Consider the following 23,060-nt stretch of genomic DNA (forward strand, 5'->3'; position numbering starts at 1 on the left):
GTCAAATGACCCTTTCACTGGGGTTGTGGCAGGGCAAGCAGTTTGGTGGGGGGGCACCATCCAACAACAGCCTTGCGGGGTAGTTCGAGATAGAGCGTTTGTCTGTCTGGAGCAGCAGAAAAGAGTGAGATCAGCATGTTGGGACAAGAGGCAGAACTGAACTGAGAAACCACAGGGGGGGGAAACAATTTATGTACAATCATGACCAATGGATCTTCACACCATTGGTCAGTTTCAGTTTAATTTTTGTGAAAGAATACCTGCATAATTTTATGGTTGGGGGTCACAACATGAGGAACTGTATTAAAGGGTCGCGGCATTAGGAAGGTTGAGAACCACTGATATAAACCAATGCAATGTGGCAATGTGGCTCTTTGCAACAAGTGCAAGATGGCTCCCCAACCTGTTCAGAAGAAATGCTCAACATCACAAGACAGAGATTGCACATCTGATCCCATGCCTTGTTGCAAGTTGAAATAAGTTTATATTTGGAGATATAGCCTGGGGAGAACAGGAACCTCAGTGGGGTATAATACCATAGAATCCCCCGTCCAGAACATTCATTTTCTCCAGAGAATCTGATCTCTGTAGTCTGCAGACGAGCCGTGCTTCTGCTGAATCCCTACGTCTCACCTGGAGGCTGGGATCCCTACCATTACTTTTTTGGTGCTTTTCTACTTTGGTGTCCCCAACTTTAGGGGTGAAGTCTTTCTTGCATCTGTGAGGAAGTTACTTTTTTTGAATGGATGGTGATTTCTTCAGACTGATGACCATGCCTTTCCTCTGCCTGTATTTTGAGCAAGTGTTTCACCTCCAGGCCAAATGGTTTGCTGGATGATACTATTAGTCCTACACCCTATTTTTCATGCTGACCAATCTGCTGTTTCCATGCAGCCTGCAAGCAGGAAATGTGGTCAACAGCTCTCCCTGGTGGCTATTATTCCAACAATTGCTTTTCAGTGGTGCACTGTGCATGAGCACAGTGGCCCCATTTAGCCATTTGGGCTGGCTAACATAGATAATCCTGTCATCCAAGAATATGTCAGGGATCAGATTCACTGATTCCGGTCATAGGCTCCCTCAGTAACTGAAATGAATGCAGTATATTTTGTGTTTAGGTAAGTCTATCAGTCCAAATGGTAATGCAACCAATGTGTTGTTCTGGTTTAAAAAAAAATCAAGGGGCGTTTAAAAATGGGTAAACTGTCAAGATGTGGAGGGGACGTGGTTCACTCCGATTTATCCAAGTGAACAGATACATAGAGGAGGCATCCTCCCAAGTTTTGTTTTGTTGTTGTATATGAAATGGAAAGAAACAAATGGCCAGCCTTTCTCGCTTTAAGCCCTTTGATAATTACCTGAAATATGCAGAGGGGCACCTGCTAAAATTCCTTTTTGGTGACAGGACAAAGGTGGTTTCAAATGCAGTTGCAAAATTGTGCTTCTTAGAAGAAGAAGAGTTGGTTCTTATATGCCGCTTTTCCCTACCCGAAGGAGGCTTAAAGCGGCTTACAGTCCCCTTCCCTTTCCTCTCCCCACAACAGACACCCTGTGAGGTGAGTGAGGCTGAGAGAGCCCTGATATCACTGCTCGGTCAGAACAGCCTTATCAGTGCTGTGGCGAGCCCAAGGTCACCCAGCTGGCTGCATGTGGGGGAGTGCAGAATCGAACCCAGCTCGCCAGATTAGAAGTCCGCACTCCTAACCACTACACCAAACTGGCTCTTATCATTAAGAAGACAGAAAGCTTTATTTAAACAAAATTCCTGCCATGTTTTTATATTCTATTATCGATGTTTCCATTTTTATCTGATGTATGTTTCTAATCAAATAATCGAAGGTGCTTTGTTGACAGGTTTTAGACCCCATCAATAAATATGAAGCTGAATCACATGTGCTATATATGTATCAATATGACCATATAAACTACTAGAATTATCTGACAAAAAGATCTTTGACTCTCAAAAGCCTATACTCTCAAAATCTTGCTGATCTCTGAGAGACTAATTTATACAAATCTAGCCAGGATTATCTGTATGTCTACAGTGAAAAAAGGGGGGGTGTTTTACCCTCATTATAAAATGAAATATGTGACCATATCACAGTGACAGATTTTACAAGAAATTATTTTTATGGCCACCAAAAGGGAGGGAGAGCAAGCATAACCACAGCAAGGCGTTGATTCAAATGATACATTAATCAATGAACACATGTACATGTATATTGGTTACTGAAGGCTGTTCTGATTCTGGAATTAATTATATTTTCAAAAAATCCTGATTAACCTGAGATTAAGGAGGAGTAGACCACAAAAGAGAGAGAAATTCAGAACAGTAAAAGAAATGAACTGGGGGAAATGAGTTCATATCTAGTCCTCCCTCCCCCCCCCCCTTCTTCATAAAGATTGGCAAGTCCAACAAAAGTTGAAAACACTGAACTTATTGTACCCCCTAACCTAGTCCTATGCAAGAAACATTCATTATAATTCTCGTTGGCTGATCCATTCCTAGAATTGCCAGCTTTGACTTGAGAGATTCCTCACAATTTTGGAGGTGGAGCCTGGGAAGGGCAGGGTTTGGTGAAGGGAGGGACTTAAATCAGGTATTACTTTAGGATGCTTTGGGCTGATCCTGCGTTGAGCAGGGGGTTGGACTAGATGGCCTGTATGGCCCCTTCCAACTCTATGATTCTATGATTCTATCCCCAAATGCTAATCTCTGAAGCAGCCATTTTCTCCAGGGGAACTGATCTCTGTTATCTGGAGATCACTAGTGTTGTTGTGGAAAAATTAAGCAAAAAAGAAAAATGTTTAGTGGATCTGGCTGTAGCGCCCCAATAACATTTGCACTTGCCCAGATGTTACAAGCCTGCCTGGAAATGCTGGCAAAAGTCACAAAAACGTAGAACGGAGGATTTCCACTGCATAAGATTTCACTCTTAGCAGAATTTGTGAGAGTGCAGTAAATGCTTTACCTTGGATCTTGGAGGTATAGCTTCAATGAGACACTGGAGCAAAAAGAGAGGCTTAAGAAATAAAGTTTACTTGTAGACGAAATGTATCATGCTCATTGATTGGCCAGCCTTGCCAAATGAGAATCCCATAAGCTTGAGCAGTTTATAGAGAAATGGTTCTTACATGCGGCTACAAAACAGAGAACAGACAGAGAAAAACAGAGTGACTGGGAACAAAGCCCTTTCCTTGTTTCCCTGTTCAAAGAGGAAATGGGCATTCCCATCTGAAACAAAAGCCTCTGAGGACTCATCTACTTCAGCTCCTGTTCTGCCACCACTGGGTGTCTCTACTGAGCACATGAACAGGACATTGTAGTTTGCAACAAACAGCCCTACAAGGTAGGCCTTTTCCAAATAACATGCTGATTACATTCCAATAAGTAGCAATAATGGGAGATCTCCAGGGTCCCACCTAGAGGTTGGTCGCTCTACGCACACCTCTGCAGGCATATCTGTGATGAGGTCAGCATGAAAGGAGGAATACTTGGCTGGGGTAGAGTAAAAAAAAATGGTACAAGGATTCTTCCTATCCCTCAGGAGAACCACAAGACTGCATACCCAAGATGGCTCTGGCCTTGGGGTTTTCAATTAGCAGCTCCAAAACCACATGACAAATCCTTTTACAGTGACAGAGATTCAGAAATGTCATGGCATGCACAAAGTAGCTCTTTGGATCCTAAGCTATGTCTTTTTAAAAAGTCTCATTCAAAACAAGTCGATAGACCAGCTGTCTTGAGGACAAAAGCAAAAACTCTCAGGGCTTGTGGAAGAACGCTGCAGAAACTGCTTATCACATTTGACATTGGATTCTTCATTTAAATGCAACTTCCTTATCTTCAGCATCCTTGAATCCTTTATCAATTTGTTTAGAGTTACTTTGCATGTGAGACCAAAGTCTCTGATTTGTAATTTCTCCCCCCCCCGCAATGGTGAGACAGAAGATAACCAACGGTGACCCCAATTATAGACAAGATTTGTAAAGACTTCCTTGTATGTGCAGAAAGATTGGGTTCTTAATAACAATGCATATATTTATAGTGTTCTTATTTTTTTTTTCTCTCCCTGAAGCTACACACTGACCAAGATAAAGGCGATGGAAATTTAAAATACATATTAACAGGAGATGGAGCTGGCAGTCTATTTGTTATAGATGAAAATACAGGAGATATTCATGCAGCAAAAAGGCTGGATAGAGAAGAAAAGTCCCTTTATATACTACGTGCCAAGGCTATAGACAGAAAGAGTGGAAGACAAGTCGAGCCAGAATCGGAATTTATTATTAAAATCCACGACATTAATGACAATGAACCTAAATTTACCAAGGACATATATACCGCCAGTGTCCCTGAAAAGTCTAGGGTTGGTAAGTGCAGATTTATTATTACATACGATATAGAAGAGTTGTTGTAACCTTTGTATCGTCTCTTTTTTTGAAAACGCCAATTCTCAACAGAGGTTGTTCCTTGTATTTATGCTACAATAAAAGCTTCCAGATATATCCATTTGCCAACTCCTGTTTTGCACACAATATCTTTTACTAGCAAATGGGTTTCATAGTTATCTGCCTGTTTCCACTCCATTGGTTGCCATACGGCTTTCACAGAACCAGTGGCAGTCAAATGGAAACATGGCGCATACTATACACACTTAACAGTTATTGTCGTTTGGCGCTGAAACCCTGAAAACAATGTTTAACAGGCTGGTGCTGGCGTACATAATGAAACGGTCAGTGATGGCAATTTGTTTTGACATTTCTGTGTTGTTATGTCTGTCTGAAGTGTTTTAACTCTTGGCGTTCCCCCCCCCTCCTTCTAACAAAAAGGTTTGAAAATGTCCTTGTGACAAAACCTTAGCCATTTGCTTTCTACACCTCTAGATATATATTGTAATGTCTCCTTTCTCTTGAGCAATAAAGATTAATTTCCAAGGATTTTTTTTTGGGGGGGAGGAGGCATGTAAACACCTATCTCCAAAAAGAGGATAACACTTCCTGCAAATGTAGCTTTCCCAAAAAATCCAGTGATGACACATGCATAGAATTTGCCAATGGCTTATATGTACTTCCTTCTCCCTGACCTTCCACTTTTCCCACCTTCTCTTCCCTTTTCCCGTCCTTCCTTTTTCATCATGGTGTAATTTTACACCTATTTTGAACTCACAAGGATCAGGTCTAACCAAGGCCAACCACTTAACCATAGTTTCAAACCATGGTTTTCAGTCTCCTGGCAAATGAGTCAGATCAGCAACTTCCTTTACACATTCCTTCACCATTGTTGGTCCTACCATGTTATGATATTGTTATGATCTTGTTAAATTATTATTGTTATAATATTACTACTGTTACCTGTTACCATGTGTTAATTGTATCCTTTCCTGTTTCCTGCAAACCACCCTGAGCCCTCAGGGAAGGCGGTTTATAATAATAACTAGTAATAAAGCCCGCTGCAGGGGAATGCAGCGGGCGCTAGGACCTGACAGTGGTCTTCGGCGTGCTGGTCTGCGGCTCCTTCAGCGGTGGCGGCGAGCTTCTGGCAGGCTGGTCCGAGGGTCCACTTCTCGGCGCTCTCGCGGCCAGGCATGGCAGCGGCCGGGGCTTCGCTCCTCCTCCGGCGCCGCCACCTCCTGCTGCTCCTGCCGGCCGCCTGCGCATCCCCTTCGGCCGCCGCTTGTCCGCCGACGCCGACGCTCCTGCCCCTGCTGGCCAGCGGGCCCGGCCCCTCGGCGGCGGTGGCGGCGGGGCAGGGAGAGCCGGGCGGCGGCGGCGGCGGCGGGGGAACGGCAGGCGGCGGCGCGGCGGCAGGCAGCAGCGGCGGCGGAGGTCCGGGCTTCTGGCAGGCGGTTCCGAGGGTCCCTCGTCGTCGTCGGCGAGCTTCTTTCGGCGTGGGCGGGCTGACGCGGCGAGAGGCGCTTTGCGCCTCTCGCCGCATCAGCCCGCCAGGCAGGGAACCCCCGGGCGGCGGCCTGACGCGGCGAGAGGCGCTTCGCGCCTTTCGCCGCGTCAGCCCGCCAGGCAGGGAACCCCCGGCAGCCGCGCTTCGCGCGACTGCCGAGGGCTCCCTGGGTCGGCGGCCTGACGCGGTGAGAGGCGCTTCGCTCCTCTCGCCCCGTCAGGTCAGGAGGAACTGCGAGCCGCGCTGTGCGCGGCTTGCAGTTGCTGGAGCTGGGAATCGGAGGGACCAATCGGCAGGCGCGAAGCGCCTGCCGATTGGTCCCACCGATTGTCTGTCATGAGGAAGCGTCCAATCCGGACCCTTCCTCATCACGGACTAATCCCACCTCCAGACCCCTTACCGAATTGGCGCCACAGGCGGTTTAAAGATAATAATAATAATAATAATAATAATAATAATAATAATAATAATAATAATAATAATAATAATAATAATAATAATAATGTAGAAAGATCTGCCTAAGAAGGTCAGGAGAGTTCCTAGACCTTTGTCACCTAAAATTACAGCTCATCTCCAGACCACAGAGATCAGTTCACCCAAAGAAGATGGATGCTCTGGAAGGTGGGCTTGATGGGATTGCCCTGTCCTGAGGTCCCTGTCCTTTCCTGGCCCTCTCCCCAAATCTCCAGTAATTTCTCAACCCATATGTAGCATACCTGCCAGTGGCTGAGGGGGCCTCATTTTTGGATTGATCCTTCTTGGATTACTGTCATATCCCTGATCCAGACTATCATGCTTGTCATAGTGGAGAACACATGCTTCTATCAAGCCCTGAGCATGGACGATCCACCAGTTTCAAATATGTTGATGACCCCCCCCCCCGATTCCACTCTTTCTTATGGATTCAGGGAAATTAATTTTATCCCCCCCCAAAACAAAAGATGGCACAAAAACCGTCATTGTGGCAAGCCTAACCGATCTGCGCCCGATACCATGTGAAGCCAAATCTCCATCCACCCACCTCTCCTTCCCATCAATTAATGGATTATCATTTGCCTGCCTATTTCTCAATTTTATGTCCCCATAACTGTTAACATCTGAAAAGGAGAGCTGCCACAGCTGACTAGTTCAAACTACAGGTGACCTTTAAATCAACACTAAAAGGGTTTTTTTTTTCTTTTTTAATCATCATGGTTGTACTTGGAAATTATTTGACAGGTCCGTTTTCCTTGCCGGTTTTATTAGAGCACTTTCTCCCCTCCTTCAACCACAGTGTTCTAATCTATGGGGGAAAAAAATAGAAAGCCAAAACATTATGGGCTTCAAGTCTCTACCTCAGCAGTTTTTTTTTTTTTTTTGCTCATGCCAAATGCTGACGCTGCAGTGCAATATGAAGGAACATGTTCTGCACCATTAGAGAGGCCGTCCTTCAGAGAAGACATTATCAAGGTCCCTTCTTTCCAGATCTTCTTCTTCTTCTATCTGTGTGGATATAAAGTGTGTCATGATGGGGGGGAGGGGAATTAAAAATCCAAGGGGTCCTGTAAAAAGAAACAAAGTAAAAGATGGCATGAAATAGCATGGGCACATTCCTTCTCTAGTGCCAATCCTTCATGTACCTAGCAAGTACTATATGCTGCAGCTCCCTGAGTGATCAATGTTACCTTCAGGGAACGCTTCCACGTGTGCTACAAGGAACCTCTGGATGTTGATGAGGATTCTGAGACCTTTACCACATGGGAGACATTTGCGCTGTGCTGCTGCCAAGTTTTTGGCTCAGAGCAGGTTGCTCCATCTCTTTCTGGCTCCATATGGTTGAACATTTGGCCCACTGCACCCTGTCTGCCCCAGATTCGTGTTTCTGTATAGCAGCTGGATGGGGAAGGGAATAGCAAACCACCCTGTATTGAGTCTTCCAAGAAAACGCTAGAGGGCGTCACCCCAAGGGTCATACATGACCCAGTGCTTGCACAGGGAATACCTTTACCTTTTTATAGCAGCTGGAACAGCAAGGTTCTGCTGAGATACAGGGTGTTATGGGCCTTTTTGAAATTTTTGAGAAGGTGGCAATGCATAACAATGCAATAATGCATTCTTAAAATGAAAAATGCCCCATAGGACTCTGCTACGCCATGCTGTACAGCACAGCGGAGATTCCTTGGGTATCCCCACCCTTCTGGGACTCCGTATTCAGGCATGGATGGGGAGGAGCAGGGCCAGAGTGGCTTGATTCTTCCACAGATGCATGGTCCAGGCCTGACATAAGCCCTCATGAGGCCCATGGCAAAGAAGGGGACATGGATTTATCTGCATTCCCTTGCTGCAGGCCAACTGAGTGTCTGAGTCACCCCAGGTCCAGGACCAACATGGACCAGCACCAATGTCATGAAGCATAGGGTATTTGGACTGGTCAGCAAGGAACGGAGAGTCAGGCTGAATTCCTGGTGCAGAATAGGTCTGTGTAATGTTCTGAAGAGGCACAGGCTGTCCACGACCTGGACTGAGAACAGAAGCAGCACATTGTTCTACCTCTGCATACTGCAGGGTAGGAAATATTGAGAGAATGGCTTGGTGGCAGAGTGTCTCCTTTGCAAACAGATGGTCACAGGCTGAAACACTAGCATTAAAAGGATGATGTGAAAGACCTCACAGTAAGCACAGTAAGCAATCTAGTGAGATTCCATTGCAGATGGGTTGTTTCAACCTGAGTCTCCTTGTTCCTGCCCTCAAACTCTGGGAAATGGACTTCCAGCATTTGCCATAAATGACCCAGATAGATCTGTCTCAGAGATCATGGTGCTACATGTTGGAGTAGGTGTCGTCACATCAGTTTTGTTGCAATCGCTGCAGCTAGTCAAGGCAGAGATGCTTTCTCATGATGCACATCCTGATTATTGTAGGCACATGTTTTGCCCAGCCAGAAGTAGCATGCTTGGGGGAAACAAGGCAAGAAACAAAAAACAAAAACAAAAACAACATTTATTTTCTAGAATAATAGGTTCTACTCCTTTGGCACCATTATCACAGTATTAGCTACCAATGTTAGACACCAACAGTAATCCATGCTTTTCTGCCCCTCTGCCCTACACAGTGCTTGCAAGATCTTTTCTCTATTTTATCTGTGCCATGCAAAATGAATGAATGAATGAATGAATGAATGAATGAATGAATGAATGAATGAATGAATCTCATCGGTGCCCATTGATTTGCTGCTACTAAAGAGCGGAGGAGTGTGTGACATTACAGTGGGCAATTTGTCCCTTGGCATCTTGGTTACCAGATAGCATCCATCACCATATAGTAATAAAGTTGCCATTTTCCCCTTTTCCATGATAAAAATGGGATGGGGGGGCACACAATTACTTCATAGCTTCAGTTCTCATTATTTTCCACTGGTAGCTCTCCGTGGCTGGCAAATGACCCATCACGTCCATTGGGGATGGTGCAGCCCAACTCCTGCACACATTAATTTGGAAGCAAGCCATCACATGTTCAAAGGGGCTTACTCCCAAGTAAGTGTGCCCTATATGGAAGCCTTTAATCAGCTGTCTTTTTGCAAACGTTTCCACATGGTTTTGCTATTTTCTTACCTGACTTTTGGTGAAAGATTGCATGCTTCGTGTTGAGTCGAAATACAGGCTAAATTGGAGCAAAAGCAAACTTGGGAGACTTGGGAGAAGAAAAACAAAACATCTGGCTGCTTATATGTCCTATTTTGTGTGGTCCATTAGCAGATTTGTTTAGCCTTCATAGAAAGGTATCATTCGCCAGCTTGGTGCAGTGGTTAGAAGTAGGGATGGGCGATTCGGGTTCGGAAACGCCCGAATCGCCCAAATCGGGGCCGATTTGGGCGTTTCCGAGCCAGAAATGGTCCGAATCGGCCCTCTGGCTCCCCATAGTGGTCCGAATCGCTGTGACATACAGGCTCGCCGCCATGTGTGATCCACGCATCAAGGGCAGCATAGCAGAGAGGGAGAGGAGCCTTCCTGAATGGCGCGAGCTGCTCATTCAGAGGTTTGCCTGGTGGACGTCCAAGGAGGCTGAGGTTTCAGGCCAGGCAGGGGAGGAAGGAGCCAGCAAGTCCGCTGCTCCTCCCCCTCCAGCCTCTGCTGGCACATCAGCCACTGCGGGCTACCCCAGCGAGAAGGCTGAGCAGGGCAACTTCTTGCTGGGGTTCCTCCAGCCCACTCCTTCTCTTGAGGGCAGCGGGTGCCCGAGGGAGGACAGTGCGTCTGGGATGGTGAGGGCTTACCTCGGTGAGCCCCAGGAGTCCGAGAACGCCTGTCCCTTGAGATACTGGGCCAGGATGGAGGCGGTCTGGCCGGCCCTCTCCCGCCTGGCCCGTGTCTACCTTTCGTGCCCGCCAACGAGCGTCCAGAGCGAGCGGGCATTTTCTCATGTGAGCAGCACTGTCTGCGAGTATCGCTCCCACCTGGCGCCCGAAAGAGTCCAGCAATTGGTCTTCCTCAAGGTCAACTTGCCGGCTCTTGGCTATCCAGAACTATTCTTGGAGGTGAGCACAGAATTGCTGTGACTGCATCCTCTCTGAGTCTGTTCTGGGTGGCGGGGATGAAAAACGCTCGCCCAAGGTAAAAATTCAGACAGGACCAGTGCCCTGGCCAATCTAAATTGCCCCCCCCCAACCCACACACAGAAATTCTGCAATCACCAGAGGGCCAGAGATTAAATCTGGGTCCCTCAGTCATGCCACCCATTTGGAAAACATTTCCCAGTCCCAAAGTGAGCCTTAGAGCTCATGTTAAACCCAAGAAGTAACTGAGCATTTCTCAGTGGGTGCCCAAGAGAAGTTTGTTGTTGTGCACGCGCCGATTTGTCTTTTTGCTGCTGCCAGGGCTGTTCTCCCAGAACAGCTCTGTCAGGGCTCTCTCAGGATGTGGCCTGAGTAGAGCAATTGGATTAGAGGTGGTTTAAGGGGGTGGCCTGTTAGGTTGTTGGATTCCCCACCAGTGTCCACTGCGCCGTGTGTGGACTTCTGGGGGGGGGGGAATGTGTCTTTTTGCTGCTACCAGGGCTGTTCTCCCAGAACAGCTCTGTCAGGGCTCTCTCAGGATGTGGCCTGAGTAGAGCAGTTGAATTTGTGGTGTTTGAGGGCGGTGGCCCAAGCGTAGGAAGGGAAAGGTGACTGGGGGCTCCCAAGGAACATTCCCCATAGAAGTCTATGGATAAACATGTTCAGCTTAAAGAATCTGACACTCCATTGTAACCAATGGAGCGGATAGGGGCACCCTCTTTGGGAGCCCCTAGCATTGGACCACTTGGTCCAATCTTCTTGAAACTTTCAGGGGACTCAGGGAAGACCCTCCCTGAGCTCCCCAAGAAGTTTCAGGGGTGCAACTTGCACCTCCTCCCTCCCAGCCCCCAGGGAAGACAGGGGAAGGCTTTCCAATACAAGTCAATGGAGACATTGACTTGCATTGGCCCCGAATCGTCCGAAACGATTCGGGAGGCTCCAATGCAAGTCAATGGCCTCCTCCAGGAGCTCATTCTACCAGGTGGGGGCCAGGACGGAGAAGGCTCTGGCCCTGGTCGAGGTGAAGTGGGCTTCTTTTGGGCCAGGAATCACTAGCCAATTGGCAATGGCAGAGCACAAGTCTCTTTGAGGGGTGTAGGCAGAAAGGCGGTCCCTCAGGTACACTGGGCTGTGACCGCATATGGCCTTGAATGTGATTACCAAAATCTTTAGCCTGATTTGGAATTCGACATAGCAATTGTAGCTGGTGGAGGATGGGCTGGATATGGGACATCCATGGTGTTACTGTGAGGACCCTGGCTGTAGTTGGACCAGCTGTAGTTTCCAAATCAAGGCTAAGGGCAGGCCTGCATAGAGTGAGTTGCAGGAGTCCAGTCTAGAGCTGACCATCACATAGATCACTGTGGCTTGGTGTTCCAGGGCTAAGTAGGGTGCTAGCTGTTTGGCTTGGTGCAGGTGGTAGAATGCCAGTCATGCTACTCTCACGACCTGAGATTCCATTGAGAGGGAAGCATCCAGGATCACACCGAAGTTTCTGGCGGAGTGAGCCACTGAGAGCTGTACACCATCCAGGGTGGGCAGAGATGATTCCTTGTGTAGTCCCTTCCTACCCAGCCACAGGACCTCCGTCTTTGAAGGGTTGAGCTTCAGACAACTCTGCTTGAGCCATCTTGTCACTGCTTCTAGGCAGCTGGCTAATGCTGGGGATTCAGCTCTCCAGGAAACATTGGCAATGCTATGGGGTAGAAAAAGTCCTGCTTAGCTTCCAAGATCTGAGCCTTAGCCAGCAACATTGCTGAACGGTTTCATTCAGCTATTGAGTGAGATCCAGCACAACATTTCCATTTCCACTAGAGCTGTTCTTCAAGGAAATAATCACAGCTTGTTCTTTCAGCCTTATTGTATCCATTCCTCCCGAGCCTATCGGGAGAGGCGGGAAATAAATTTAATTATATATATATATATATATATATATATACACATATACACACACACACACACACATATAAAAGGTAAAGGTATCCCCTGTGCAAGCAATGAGTCATGTCTGACCCTTGGAGTGACACCCTCTAGCGTTTTCATGGCAAACTCAATACTGGGTGGTTTGCCAGTGCCTTCCCCAGTCATTACCGTGTACCCCCCAGCAAGCTGGGTACTCATTTTACCCACCTTGGAAGGATGGAAGGCTGAATCAACCTTGAGCCGGCTGCTGGAATTGAACTCCCAGCCTCATGGGCAGAGCTTTCAGACTGCATGTCTGCTGCCTTATCACTCTGCATCACAAGAGGCTCATCCATAAATATATACACATATATAAATATAAACCTAAAGCTGAAGCATTGTGAGGTGATAGACAAATCATGGTGTAACATACAGTGGATGTTTATTCTGTTATATTGGTCTGAGAACCTTGATTGACATGAAGTTCAAATGGAATTCTAAGGTTAAGAAAGGAAGTTAAGAGTGGTTGTTGAGACATCGCCAGCTGATTTTCCAGCTTTGTGGCACCCCTTCATCAAAAGGGCATTTATTTCAGGGAATTTTCCCCATTGACTTTGGATCTAACTCTCCCAATGTGTTCCGCACCTCTTTTGAAAAGAGGATGTGCGGCCCTGTCATGTACTTTTTGTCAGTGACAGAAACTCCTTTTTTGCTGTTTTTTTGTCAATGAGCAGACAAGTGATCACCTCATAGCATTGTTTTTGTTTTATTTTAAAGGCTGTAATGTGAGAAGCAGCTGTTTGCAACCATTTCAAAGGTCCCTCACTCCTCCTTAGCTGCCAGTTCTGAAAATGGCTGATAACGTTCCAACTGGACACCTATAATTAAGAACCATGCTAAATGTGTCCTCATGTCCCTCATCAGTGACAGAACCTCCCCCCTCCCACATTTGCTTATACTGTGATGTTGTAATATCATAACATTATTTTAAAAGACTGGATGTATCATGGGGGAAAGCATCATTTCCACCATTTCAAAGCTCCCCTGCTCCTCCTGGCAATTGTCACACCGGATATACCAGTTCAATAATTACGAAGCATGCTAAATGTGTCTTCATGTCCTTTGTCAGTGATGAAACCTCTTTTTGTGTATATTCAGTAATGTTATCAAGCCAGCTGGACCGAGGCAGGTTGGTACTGCTGATATTACTAGATTTCCCAGCAGCATTCGACACAGTTGACCACGAGCTTCTAACTCGCCTCCTCGCTGGTGCCAGAATACTTGGGACAGCCCTCCAGTGGCTGATCTCCTTCCTCCGGGGTTGTGGACAGAGAGTGGCCTGAATAAGGAATTGGAACAAGTAATCTTTACCTTGAGGGAAATAGCTGATAGTGAAGGGGTGTGATTCCCTATCAAAATCAGAATAATTGGCATTTGTATGTATTTTCCTTCACAAACATATTTTTGTGATTTAAAAAATGCTTATTCCAGTCCATTTAAGCAGAGACTGCTAAGGGCTCTTTTTCCAAAGCTCTGTCTGTAGAACCAAAAAGCTACTTTATTGGGACAAACTGTATCTTGTTTATAATTAAATAAAGTTACCTCATTCTTGTTGTCTATTGGCAAATTAATACCTGTATGACCCTTTTCTCATATAGGTGAAATAAATCAGTTTGTTAGTTTTGAATTCTCATCAGCCTCTCATGGACCATTACCAGACAAAGTCAAAAGAAAGATTTTAGGCAGTTCCTCAGATTCCTTGGCTAGGTCAGCATATATCCACCCACATTTATATGCCTGGGTAAGGCAGAAAGCAAAACCAAGAACAAGAAAAGGAACTGCCCAGTCAAAAAAATAAACAAAGAACGAGAGAGAGAGAGAGAGAGAAATTAAGAGAAAACATTATACGTGACAGCTTTTCATAATGGGGAAAAATCACTCTTCCATTTAAAAGACTATTTCACCTAGTGATTTATATTATTCTACTCACTGGGTTTATTTTTATTTATATCTTTCTATGCCATTATTCTCCCCTACAGAGTAGCAAAGTAGCTTAAAAAAGAAATACAATTTCAAGAAACAAATTGAGAAGAAAGGCCTACAACACAACATTAGACCGTCTCTGGCTAATAGGTACAAGTGGAGTAAATCGGGGAGGGGGAGGGGTAGATCACCAGTTGTGATCTAATACTTATCATCCTTCACCTGCTCTCAAATTGGTTCCCTTCCATCCATCCCTTCCATCCTTGTTCTTTTAAAGTGTTTTAACAGAGACATAATTGCCTGCCTTAGCACAGTGAATGTCCTCTGCAAACTTCAAATCACCGATTATGCCAAAACACCCACTCCCACCATCCACGGATGATTTCAGAAAGCTCCTCTCCTTTCCTCCATGGCTATTTATTACTCATGTCATCCAACAGAGAAAAATAGAGCTTTTCTATGGAATGAATAAATAGATTAGGGTAGAACATGCCAGCAGAGAATTAACAGGTATTAATATATTTGTTAATATGTAGTAATAACAATTTCAAAAGGCTTGTGAGGTGTTCAAGTTAAGTGAACCATCCCTTTCTGTGACTGATCTCTGGAGGAGAAAAGTTCTGCAAGTTTGTTAAAGAAGCACTAATTGGCTAATGTCTGTATTGTTACAAACTCTCAGAGGCTCCTTCTGACCACTAGAGGGCCTCTCTGAGCTCCGCCTGAAGGTTCTGCCTGGGCACCCCCTATGGCTTGACACCAGTTGGGGAGAGGGGAAGGGCAGTGCTTCTCTTCTGGGCCTCCCAAGTCCACCAGCTCTGTTTCTCCCTCTATCTCGTGCCCCTGTTTTTCCTCCGTCTCTCCCCTTCCCCGTACCTCATTGCTCCTTTCCAGTTGGGGTGGGGTAGGGTCTCCCAAAGACCCTGGTAGAAATCCAGGACAACCTTTAACAACCTCTCTCCCATAGTTCTTTTTCTGTAATACTTTGGTCATCGTCACCCAAGTCATTTTTATGGCATAGGATGGGAAAGATTTTTGGCCTACTAACTCTAAAACTCCAACCAAAATATTACAGAAAAAGAACTATGGGAGAGAGGTAGTCCATGAACATCTGGAGGACCACAGGTTGACTACCCCTGGTTTAGAGGGAGAGGGGGGGGGGTTACACATCATTTGGTATGGCAGGGAGGCGTAGCCAACTGACATCACTTCAGGGTTATGTCAAAGCCTGAAAAACGTTAAGCAATTTTTGCATTAACCTTCCGTTTTGCGTTTCCTTCCATTTGCGAAGGACTATATCCTAATTCTGTATTATTCTGTTTCCACAATGGGAATTGTATTAGACAATGTCCATTGCTTCACAATTTCTCCAAATTTGGAAGGAAATAATAATAATGAAAAAAAAAGAACTCATGTTCAGGGTGGGGGGAGATCACTGGCAATTTGGCTGAATTGGAGCAGAACAATTTATCTGCTGCAAGGTGTAACAAGTCCCTCAGTAACCAGGCAAGAGGCTCAGATTGGTAGCACAAGCCCCATCTTGCAACTTTGGTGGCAGCAGACAAAATCGTAAAGCAACATATCATTTATATGCAAATGTAATTATCTGGGCTTTCCCTAGAGAATCATGGAAAATGACATTTAGTTTGTGTTCTCAAAATTCTCTGTTGATTCCTAGCCCCTTTTATATAATCACTGTCTACAGAGGAAATAGGGTGTTTCTTAAACCATTTAAATTCAACCACCAAAATGGCCCAGTGACCATGATTTTGATTTTTCTGACTATTTAGGTACCAGAAAAGAGTAGTAGGTGTGTGCACATGTGCGTGTCTGTTTGTGTGTGGTTGATGGTTTGCCAAACAATACAACCGTTTGCGAAGGACTATATCCTAATTCTGTATTATTCTGTTTCCACAATGGGAATTTGTCCTGGGGGCTCATCCAGTGGTGGAGCAAATTCCCGGGGCCATCTCAGGCATAGCTGGACGCAGGCCCTCCAGTGCCCTGCAGTAAGGGAACACGGATGTATCTAGGTTCCTTTTTTACCTCACGTGGCAACAGCCTATGTCCAGGCAGGTCTGTGTGGCAGGGGAAGTTGAGCCAGCCAGGCCTGGCTCCTTCCCACTTGTGGTGATAACTATGGCATCCTAGAAGGGACAAAAAAAAACGCCCCAGGCAGTTCCAAATGCAGCTGGGGGCATATTTTTGTTGTTGTTGTTCGTTTGTTTCAGAATGTGTTATTGCATCCCCACACAATACCACATTTGCCACCCCACAGCACAGAAGAACTAGCTTTCCATGCGGGGGCACAAATCCAGGAGGGACGAGGTGCAAGGGCCAAAATGCTCCCCTGTGCAGGCGCAGGAATGGCTGGGACAACCTTCCCCAGCACAATAACTCAGTGTCAACCTGGAGCAATGCCCTCCATGCAGTAAATGCCTCTGTGTTGGTTCAACAACATGTAGTGGTTATGAACATAAGAAGTGCCCTTCTGCATCAGACCCATAGTCCATCTACTCTAGCATCCTGTCTCACATGATACCAATCACTTCCTCTGGTCAACCAACAACAGGGCAGAGACCAAGGCCTTCCCCTGATGTTGCCTCCTGGCTCTGTGATTCAGAGATCATTTCCGCAAGGAGAGGCAAAACGGGAGTAGCTTCCTGCTTACAAATGTGGGATGGTAAATCTTGCATTTGCAGCCCTCCTCACGGGTTTTCCCTTTGCCCCATTGCAGCTTTTTGCTTCCTGACAAGGCAGCAAGGGAAAGCAACATTAATGTCTCCCTCTACACATGCTGCTGCCACAGTCGTGGCACAGGTAAGGTTGAGAACCACTGCTTTAAAACAAGGGGTTTAGACCCCCTATATGATCAGGAGAAGGCTGCCAGATCACCTGCTTCCCTCCTTTCCCAGCTCATTCTCCACTTCCAGAAAATGCAAATGGGATTGGTTTTGCCTGCCCCAATTGTTAGAAGGCTGGACAGGTAATTGAAGCCCAAAAAGATATTTTGTGTTAATGGTTAGCTTTAAAACAAGGTGTTCAGACCCCTGTATTATTGGGAGAAGGCAACCTGATCACCCACCCTCTGTCTTTCCCAGAAAACAGAAAAGGGGTTGTATGTCTCCTGCTTGATTCCAAAAAGATCATGGACACTTTAAAAAAGTGTCACTTTTTACAATGTTGGCTTGCATTCATGCTGCAATGTGGACTGCACCATTTAAAAATAATAATTACTCGGAGCAGGAAATGGAGAGCTGAGGATGGTTGTGAGGCTGGGACAAACCTGCTGAGACTTTTTGCACATTTCCCCCTCCATTCAGTCTTATCCCTGTTTGCTCACTGGTTACTCACCAGTGGTTCATGCAATTTAGGCTGGTAAATCTAGCTTTCTCGGTTCCCGAAACCAGAAGTTAAAAATGACCAAATCGTGACCCGGCTACTGGACAGCCTTGGGATGTTGGTGATGTCTTGTGGAGGGAGCTCTATATGCTGCCAACAAGTGAAGGCTGTCCAGGAACATTTTCCTTGTGCAGAAATGGCTAGAGGATTAGTGCTCTGAATGTGGAGGTTCCCCTTAGTCACCATGAATCTTATCTATTTCCTTTTTAAAGTGGTTTATTCCCATGGTCGTCCCTACATCCTCTGACAGTGACTTCCACATTTTACACTCTGTGTAAAATAGTATTTCCTTTTAGGCCACAAAGTTTGTTTCTTTTCTTTTTGGGGAGGGAATCAAGAAAATACTATGGATTGCCTTTATGTTTGTCAGATGCATATTGATATAACAACTCCTCTTGAAAAACCTTGAAAATATAGTTTGAACGTAAAGATGATAAGATGTAGTCTGAAGAGATCTGGAAGAGACACATGATCAGTCCTACAACTGGCCAAAGAATACACACAGACAAATTGACTCATAACAGACCAGCCAGTACCTATGAATTGTGGCATGAATACCATAGTTACACACAAGTGATAATAAGACATGTTCCTCCTAACTAAGGTTGCTAGCTCTGGGCTGGAAAACACCTGGAGATTTGGGGGACGGAGTTTGGAGAGGCCAAGTTTTGGGGGAGGGGATAGATTTCATCAGAGTACAATACCATACAGAGCCAGTTTGGTGTAGTGGTTAGGAGTGCGGACTTCTAATATGGCATGCTGGGTTCGATTCTGTGCTCCCCCACATGCAACCAGCTGGGTGACCTTGGGCTCGCCACGGCACTGATAAAACTGTTCTGACCGGGCAGTGATATCAGTGCTCTCTCAGCCTCACCCACCCCACAGGGTGTCTGTTGTGGGGAGAGGAATGGGAAGGCGACTGTAAGCCGCTTTGAGCCTCCTTCCGGTAGGGGAAAGCGGCATATAAGAACCAACTCTTCTTCTTCTTCCATGCCCCAAATAGCCACTTTCTCCAGGGGAACTGATCTCTGCAGTAATTGTAAGATCAGGAGATCTCCAGTCACAACCTGGAGATTGGTAAACCTACCTTAATCATGGTACATAAATACGCTGTGTGGCTTAACTGTTGTGGTCCACAAACCTCCAACACAGTTCAAACCACTGTGCTGGAGGGGAAAAAAAGTCATGTTTTCAAACTTAAACTTTAGAAGCAGGGAAAAAAATTTAAACTCCCAACATCTACAATGAGGCGAGGCTGAAAAACTTGTTTCTCTTCCGACGCTGAATTTCTCTTTGAACCTACACGTCTTTGTTCTGCTTTCTACAAACCAAAGGCCATAAAATATCTAAATACAACAGCAACCAGATGTTTCCCTGACTTGCATGTTAAATTAATAGGGGATAAAAAAAAATCCCATTTAGAAATAATATCTTAATTTCCTGCCTTCAGGACTATTTGTAACAGTCACAGTAATGCTTTATCAACAGACGTGCAGGAGGCCCCTTGGCTGACTAAACACACCTCTGAATCCAATGCATTCCACGGCAAGGGCATCCCAGAGTAATAATAGCAGTGTGTTCTACCCACAGCAACGTGTCAGATCCAATTTAAGAAATTAGTTTCCAGTAAGAGGGTAGACAAAACACTCGACGACTGTGAATATTATTTGTATTGTGCTGCCTGCTTTGCCACCACGGAGCGAGAAACAGCCATGATTGGTTCTTTACAGGCAAGACAGGCAAAGGTCAGAGGGGACTCAGAAGCAAAATTACTTGTTCTGAACCAAATGGGAGGTTAGCAAGAGAGCACCAGAAGGAAGCTGGAGCTTGAACAACTCACAAACAACAACAACAAATCTTGAAAAGGATAGAGAGTTTTCCCCCTCCTGGAGCCTAAAGGCGAAAGCAGTGGTACCCGCCCTCTTTGAGAGGACGGGCACATTTGGAAGTGGCCCTGTGGAAGCAGCAACAAAATGGCCGCCCCAATATGGTTGCTGCAGAAGGCAGCCCCAGCCCCCAAGTGATTGCCGCAACTCAGTTTCAGGAACACAGGTCTTGGTGCTGTGGTGGCAGCTGCCGCCAAAACAACAAGAGAAAAACAAAAAACAAAAAATCTGCACAGACTATCTAGTCTCTGACCTGGCCTTGCTTACTTTCTAATAACTTTTGGAAGATGCCAGAAAAAGTGTCAACGGGTACAATGGTGCCCATAGACGTTACTTTAGGGGCCCCTGGACTAAAGCATTAGGCACTTTCTTAGGGAAAAGGTCACTGAAACAGACATGATAGAACTTAATTACATGATAAATTATGTAAGAGAGGGAAGTTTTGTCCCTATTGCCCTAATTTGGGTGAACTTGATGAGCTATGTTGAGGATGCTCCGCTGTGACGTTTTTGCCATGTTTGATATAGAATGAGAACTGAAGGCTCCTTGGCTACCTTTAAGGTGGGTGTTTGGTGGCTTCAGATGATTCTCTGACTGAAGTGGTCAGGCTAATAATGTCAGCGAGACTTGCCTGTTAGACACCTGTCCTTCTTGGCTTCTCAAAACAAGTGACAAGGATAAGAGGCCGTCTTTGGGAGATAATCAATCTTTCCCTAACTACTGGGGAATTCCCTAGAGGACTAAAGGGGGCAGTAGTTGGAAAGAACATTGTTTGATCTCTAGAATTTGGACAGCTGCCATTCCTTCTCGCACCTAGCATTTCTGAGAAAGGTGGTTGAAAGGGCAACTGTCAACCAACTCTTGGGATCCCTAGAAGAAGCATCAGTTCTTGACACATTATAATCTGGCAATCTTGCTCTGCCAAGCAAACCTAGTTTCTTTAAATGAAACAAAGTCTTTTGGGCCAGATGAACAGCATCCAAGGGGACTAAAAGAACTTGCAGATGTCATCTCTGAACCTCTGTCCATTATTTTTGACACTTCTTAGAGAACAGGGGAGGTGCCAGACAATTGGAGGCGGGCAAATGTTGTCCCCATCTTCAAGAAAGGGAAAAAGGAGGATCCGGGTAATTATCGACCTGTCAGCTTGACATCTGTAGCTGGCAAAATTTTGGAACAAATAATCATACACTCGGTCCTTGAGCAGCTGGAACTGAGAGCTTTGATTTCTCAGCATGGGTTTCACAAGAACAAGTCATGTCAGACCAAACTTATCTCTTTTTTTGAGAAAGTGACTTCCTTGCTGGATCAGGGGAATGCCGTGGACATAGTTTATCTGGATTTCAGTAAAGCATTTGATAAGGTTCCACATGATATGCTTGTTCACAAGTTGGTAAAATGTGGTATGGATCCTAATTCTGTCAGGTGGATCAATAACTGGTTGACAAATCGTACCCAGAGGGTACTTTTTAAAATGGTTCAGCATCTTCTTGGAAAAGAGTGACAAGGGGAGTTCCCCAAGGATCTGTCCTGGGGCCTGTGTTGTTCAACATATTTATAAATGATTTGGATGAGGGATTAGAGGAGATACTTATTAAATTTGCAGATGATACTAAACTGGGAGTGGTAGCAAACACAACTGAAGACAGCAACAGAATTCAGGATGATCTTGATAGGCTTGAGCAGTGGGCTAAACTGAATAAAATGAAGTTCAATAGGGACAAATATAAAGTTCTGCATTTAGGTAGGAAAAACCAAATACACCAATATAAGATGGGGGAGACTTGTCTTGGCAGTAGCATGTGCGAAAAGGATCTAGGAGTCTTAGTAGACCATACATTGAACATGAGTCAGCAGTGTGACTCAGTGGCTAAAAAGGCAAATGGGATTTTGGGCTGTATCAAATGGAGTATCATGTCCAGATCATGGGAGGTGATGGTACCGCGTAATTCTGCTCTGATTCGGCCTCACTTAGAGTACTGTGTTCAGTTTTGGGCACCCCAATTGAAGAGGGATGTTGACAAACTGGAATGTATCCAGAGGAGGGCAACAAAGATGGTGAGGGGTTTGGGGACCTCCCACCACAATTCCAGTCCAACCTGAGGTTTCAAAAGGGTTGCCAGCTCCAGCTCAAGAAATTCCAGGAGATTCAGGGGTGGAACCCGAAGGGGGGTCTTCAGTAGGGTATAATGCCATAGCGGTGTGTAGTCTGGAGATTAGTTGTCATTCCAGGAGATTGCCAGGCCCCTCCTGGATGTTGGCATCCCTAGGTCCCACATGTCTGCTTGTTAGAGAAAAAGAGGCTAGGATCTCAGAGAATAGAAGAATCTAGAGTTTTAGCTCTATGTTGGCAGAAAGCCCTGATGCCATGTTGCAGTGAAGCCACAGTCAAAATGTATTTCCCTTTCATCAAGCCTTCTGCAGTTAAGGAGGGGCATGAAATGCATTTCTGCAATTTGGTTTACATTGTAGTTTGTGGCTGAACTACAAACCAAACCGTGAACTAATGCGAACAAGGAGGTTGGTTCGCAAATCACCCCGTTTGTTTCTGCTCATGAGCCATTTGAAGTTTAAATCCCTGCTTTCTTCTCCCTGCTGCTTTCTGCTCTCCCTGAGAAACCACAGAGAGCAGAATGCAGGGGGTCATTTAAACCCCAGGCTGAGTAGTAGAGCTCCGAGCCACTTCACCCCCTGGCTGCTGCGGCTGTTTTTCATCTCAAACCAGAAACAGGGGCTTCAATCATTGCTTCCTGCTCTTCACAAATTGCCAACAAACTGCATTCGAGTTTGTGAAAGTCGGTGACAATTCTTCATGAATCTTGCATCAGAAACCACAAACTGGCCCAAAGGTGTTATGGATTTTAGTTTGTCAGCTGGTTTGTGCCCATCCCTGTCCGCAACATTGCCAGTCTGGATCAACCCGTCTCCTGTGTAAAATACCTGAGTGGGAGAGCAACAACAGTACACAAGCTCATTTTGAGAACAAATAAGAAGAGAACATACTTTCAATATTTAAATAAAAGGACAGTTCTTAAAAATCTGCTTAAAATATTGTTATTTACCTTGCAAGCCAAACAGCAGTTTGTATGCCGTTACACCTCTGAAGGGGGGAATTTAAAAGCAATAGTAGCTGCCTTCTTCTTTTCAATTTGTGCACCGAGGGAAGAGTTTATAAGCTGCTGAATCGCATTGGCTGCCTCATTAGGCTGCCACCGCTGCTTATTTACAGGCTGCTGGAATCTCTCTAAGGATGTACATTCTTAAGTCAGCCAAATGCTTACCTAAGATACTAAAATACTAAGATACTGTACTGGGGGGGGGGGCTTTCCTTGCAGGTAACGCAGACAACAATTACATGCTAGAAAAGAAACCGTGTACAGTTCAGTCTGCTACTTTGTGGCTTAACCTGTTGCATGGCAGACCTCCTTTGTTGCTCGAAAACACACCCCACAAACTA

The 23,060-nt window shown here is 45.6% G+C and overlaps 1 protein-coding gene across 1 annotated transcript in view; it reads left to right on the forward strand.

The window, feature by feature from the left end:
- Positions 1 to 23,060, forward strand: part of CDH9 (cadherin 9) — a 144,063-nt gene that overhangs the window by 76,500 nt on the left and 44,503 nt on the right. Inside the window, exon 3 of the mRNA XM_077353456.1 lies at positions 4,080 to 4,374. Coding sequence (XP_077209571.1) covers positions 4,080 to 4,374 — 295 coding nt within the window. The remainder of the gene's footprint in view (positions 1 to 4,079; positions 4,375 to 23,060) is intronic.

The sequence above is a fragment of the Paroedura picta genome, chromosome 9 (assembly GCF_049243985.1).
Source record: "Paroedura picta isolate Pp20150507F chromosome 9, Ppicta_v3.0, whole genome shotgun sequence".
NCBI lineage: Eukaryota > Metazoa > Chordata > Lepidosauria > Squamata > Gekkonidae > Paroedura > Paroedura picta.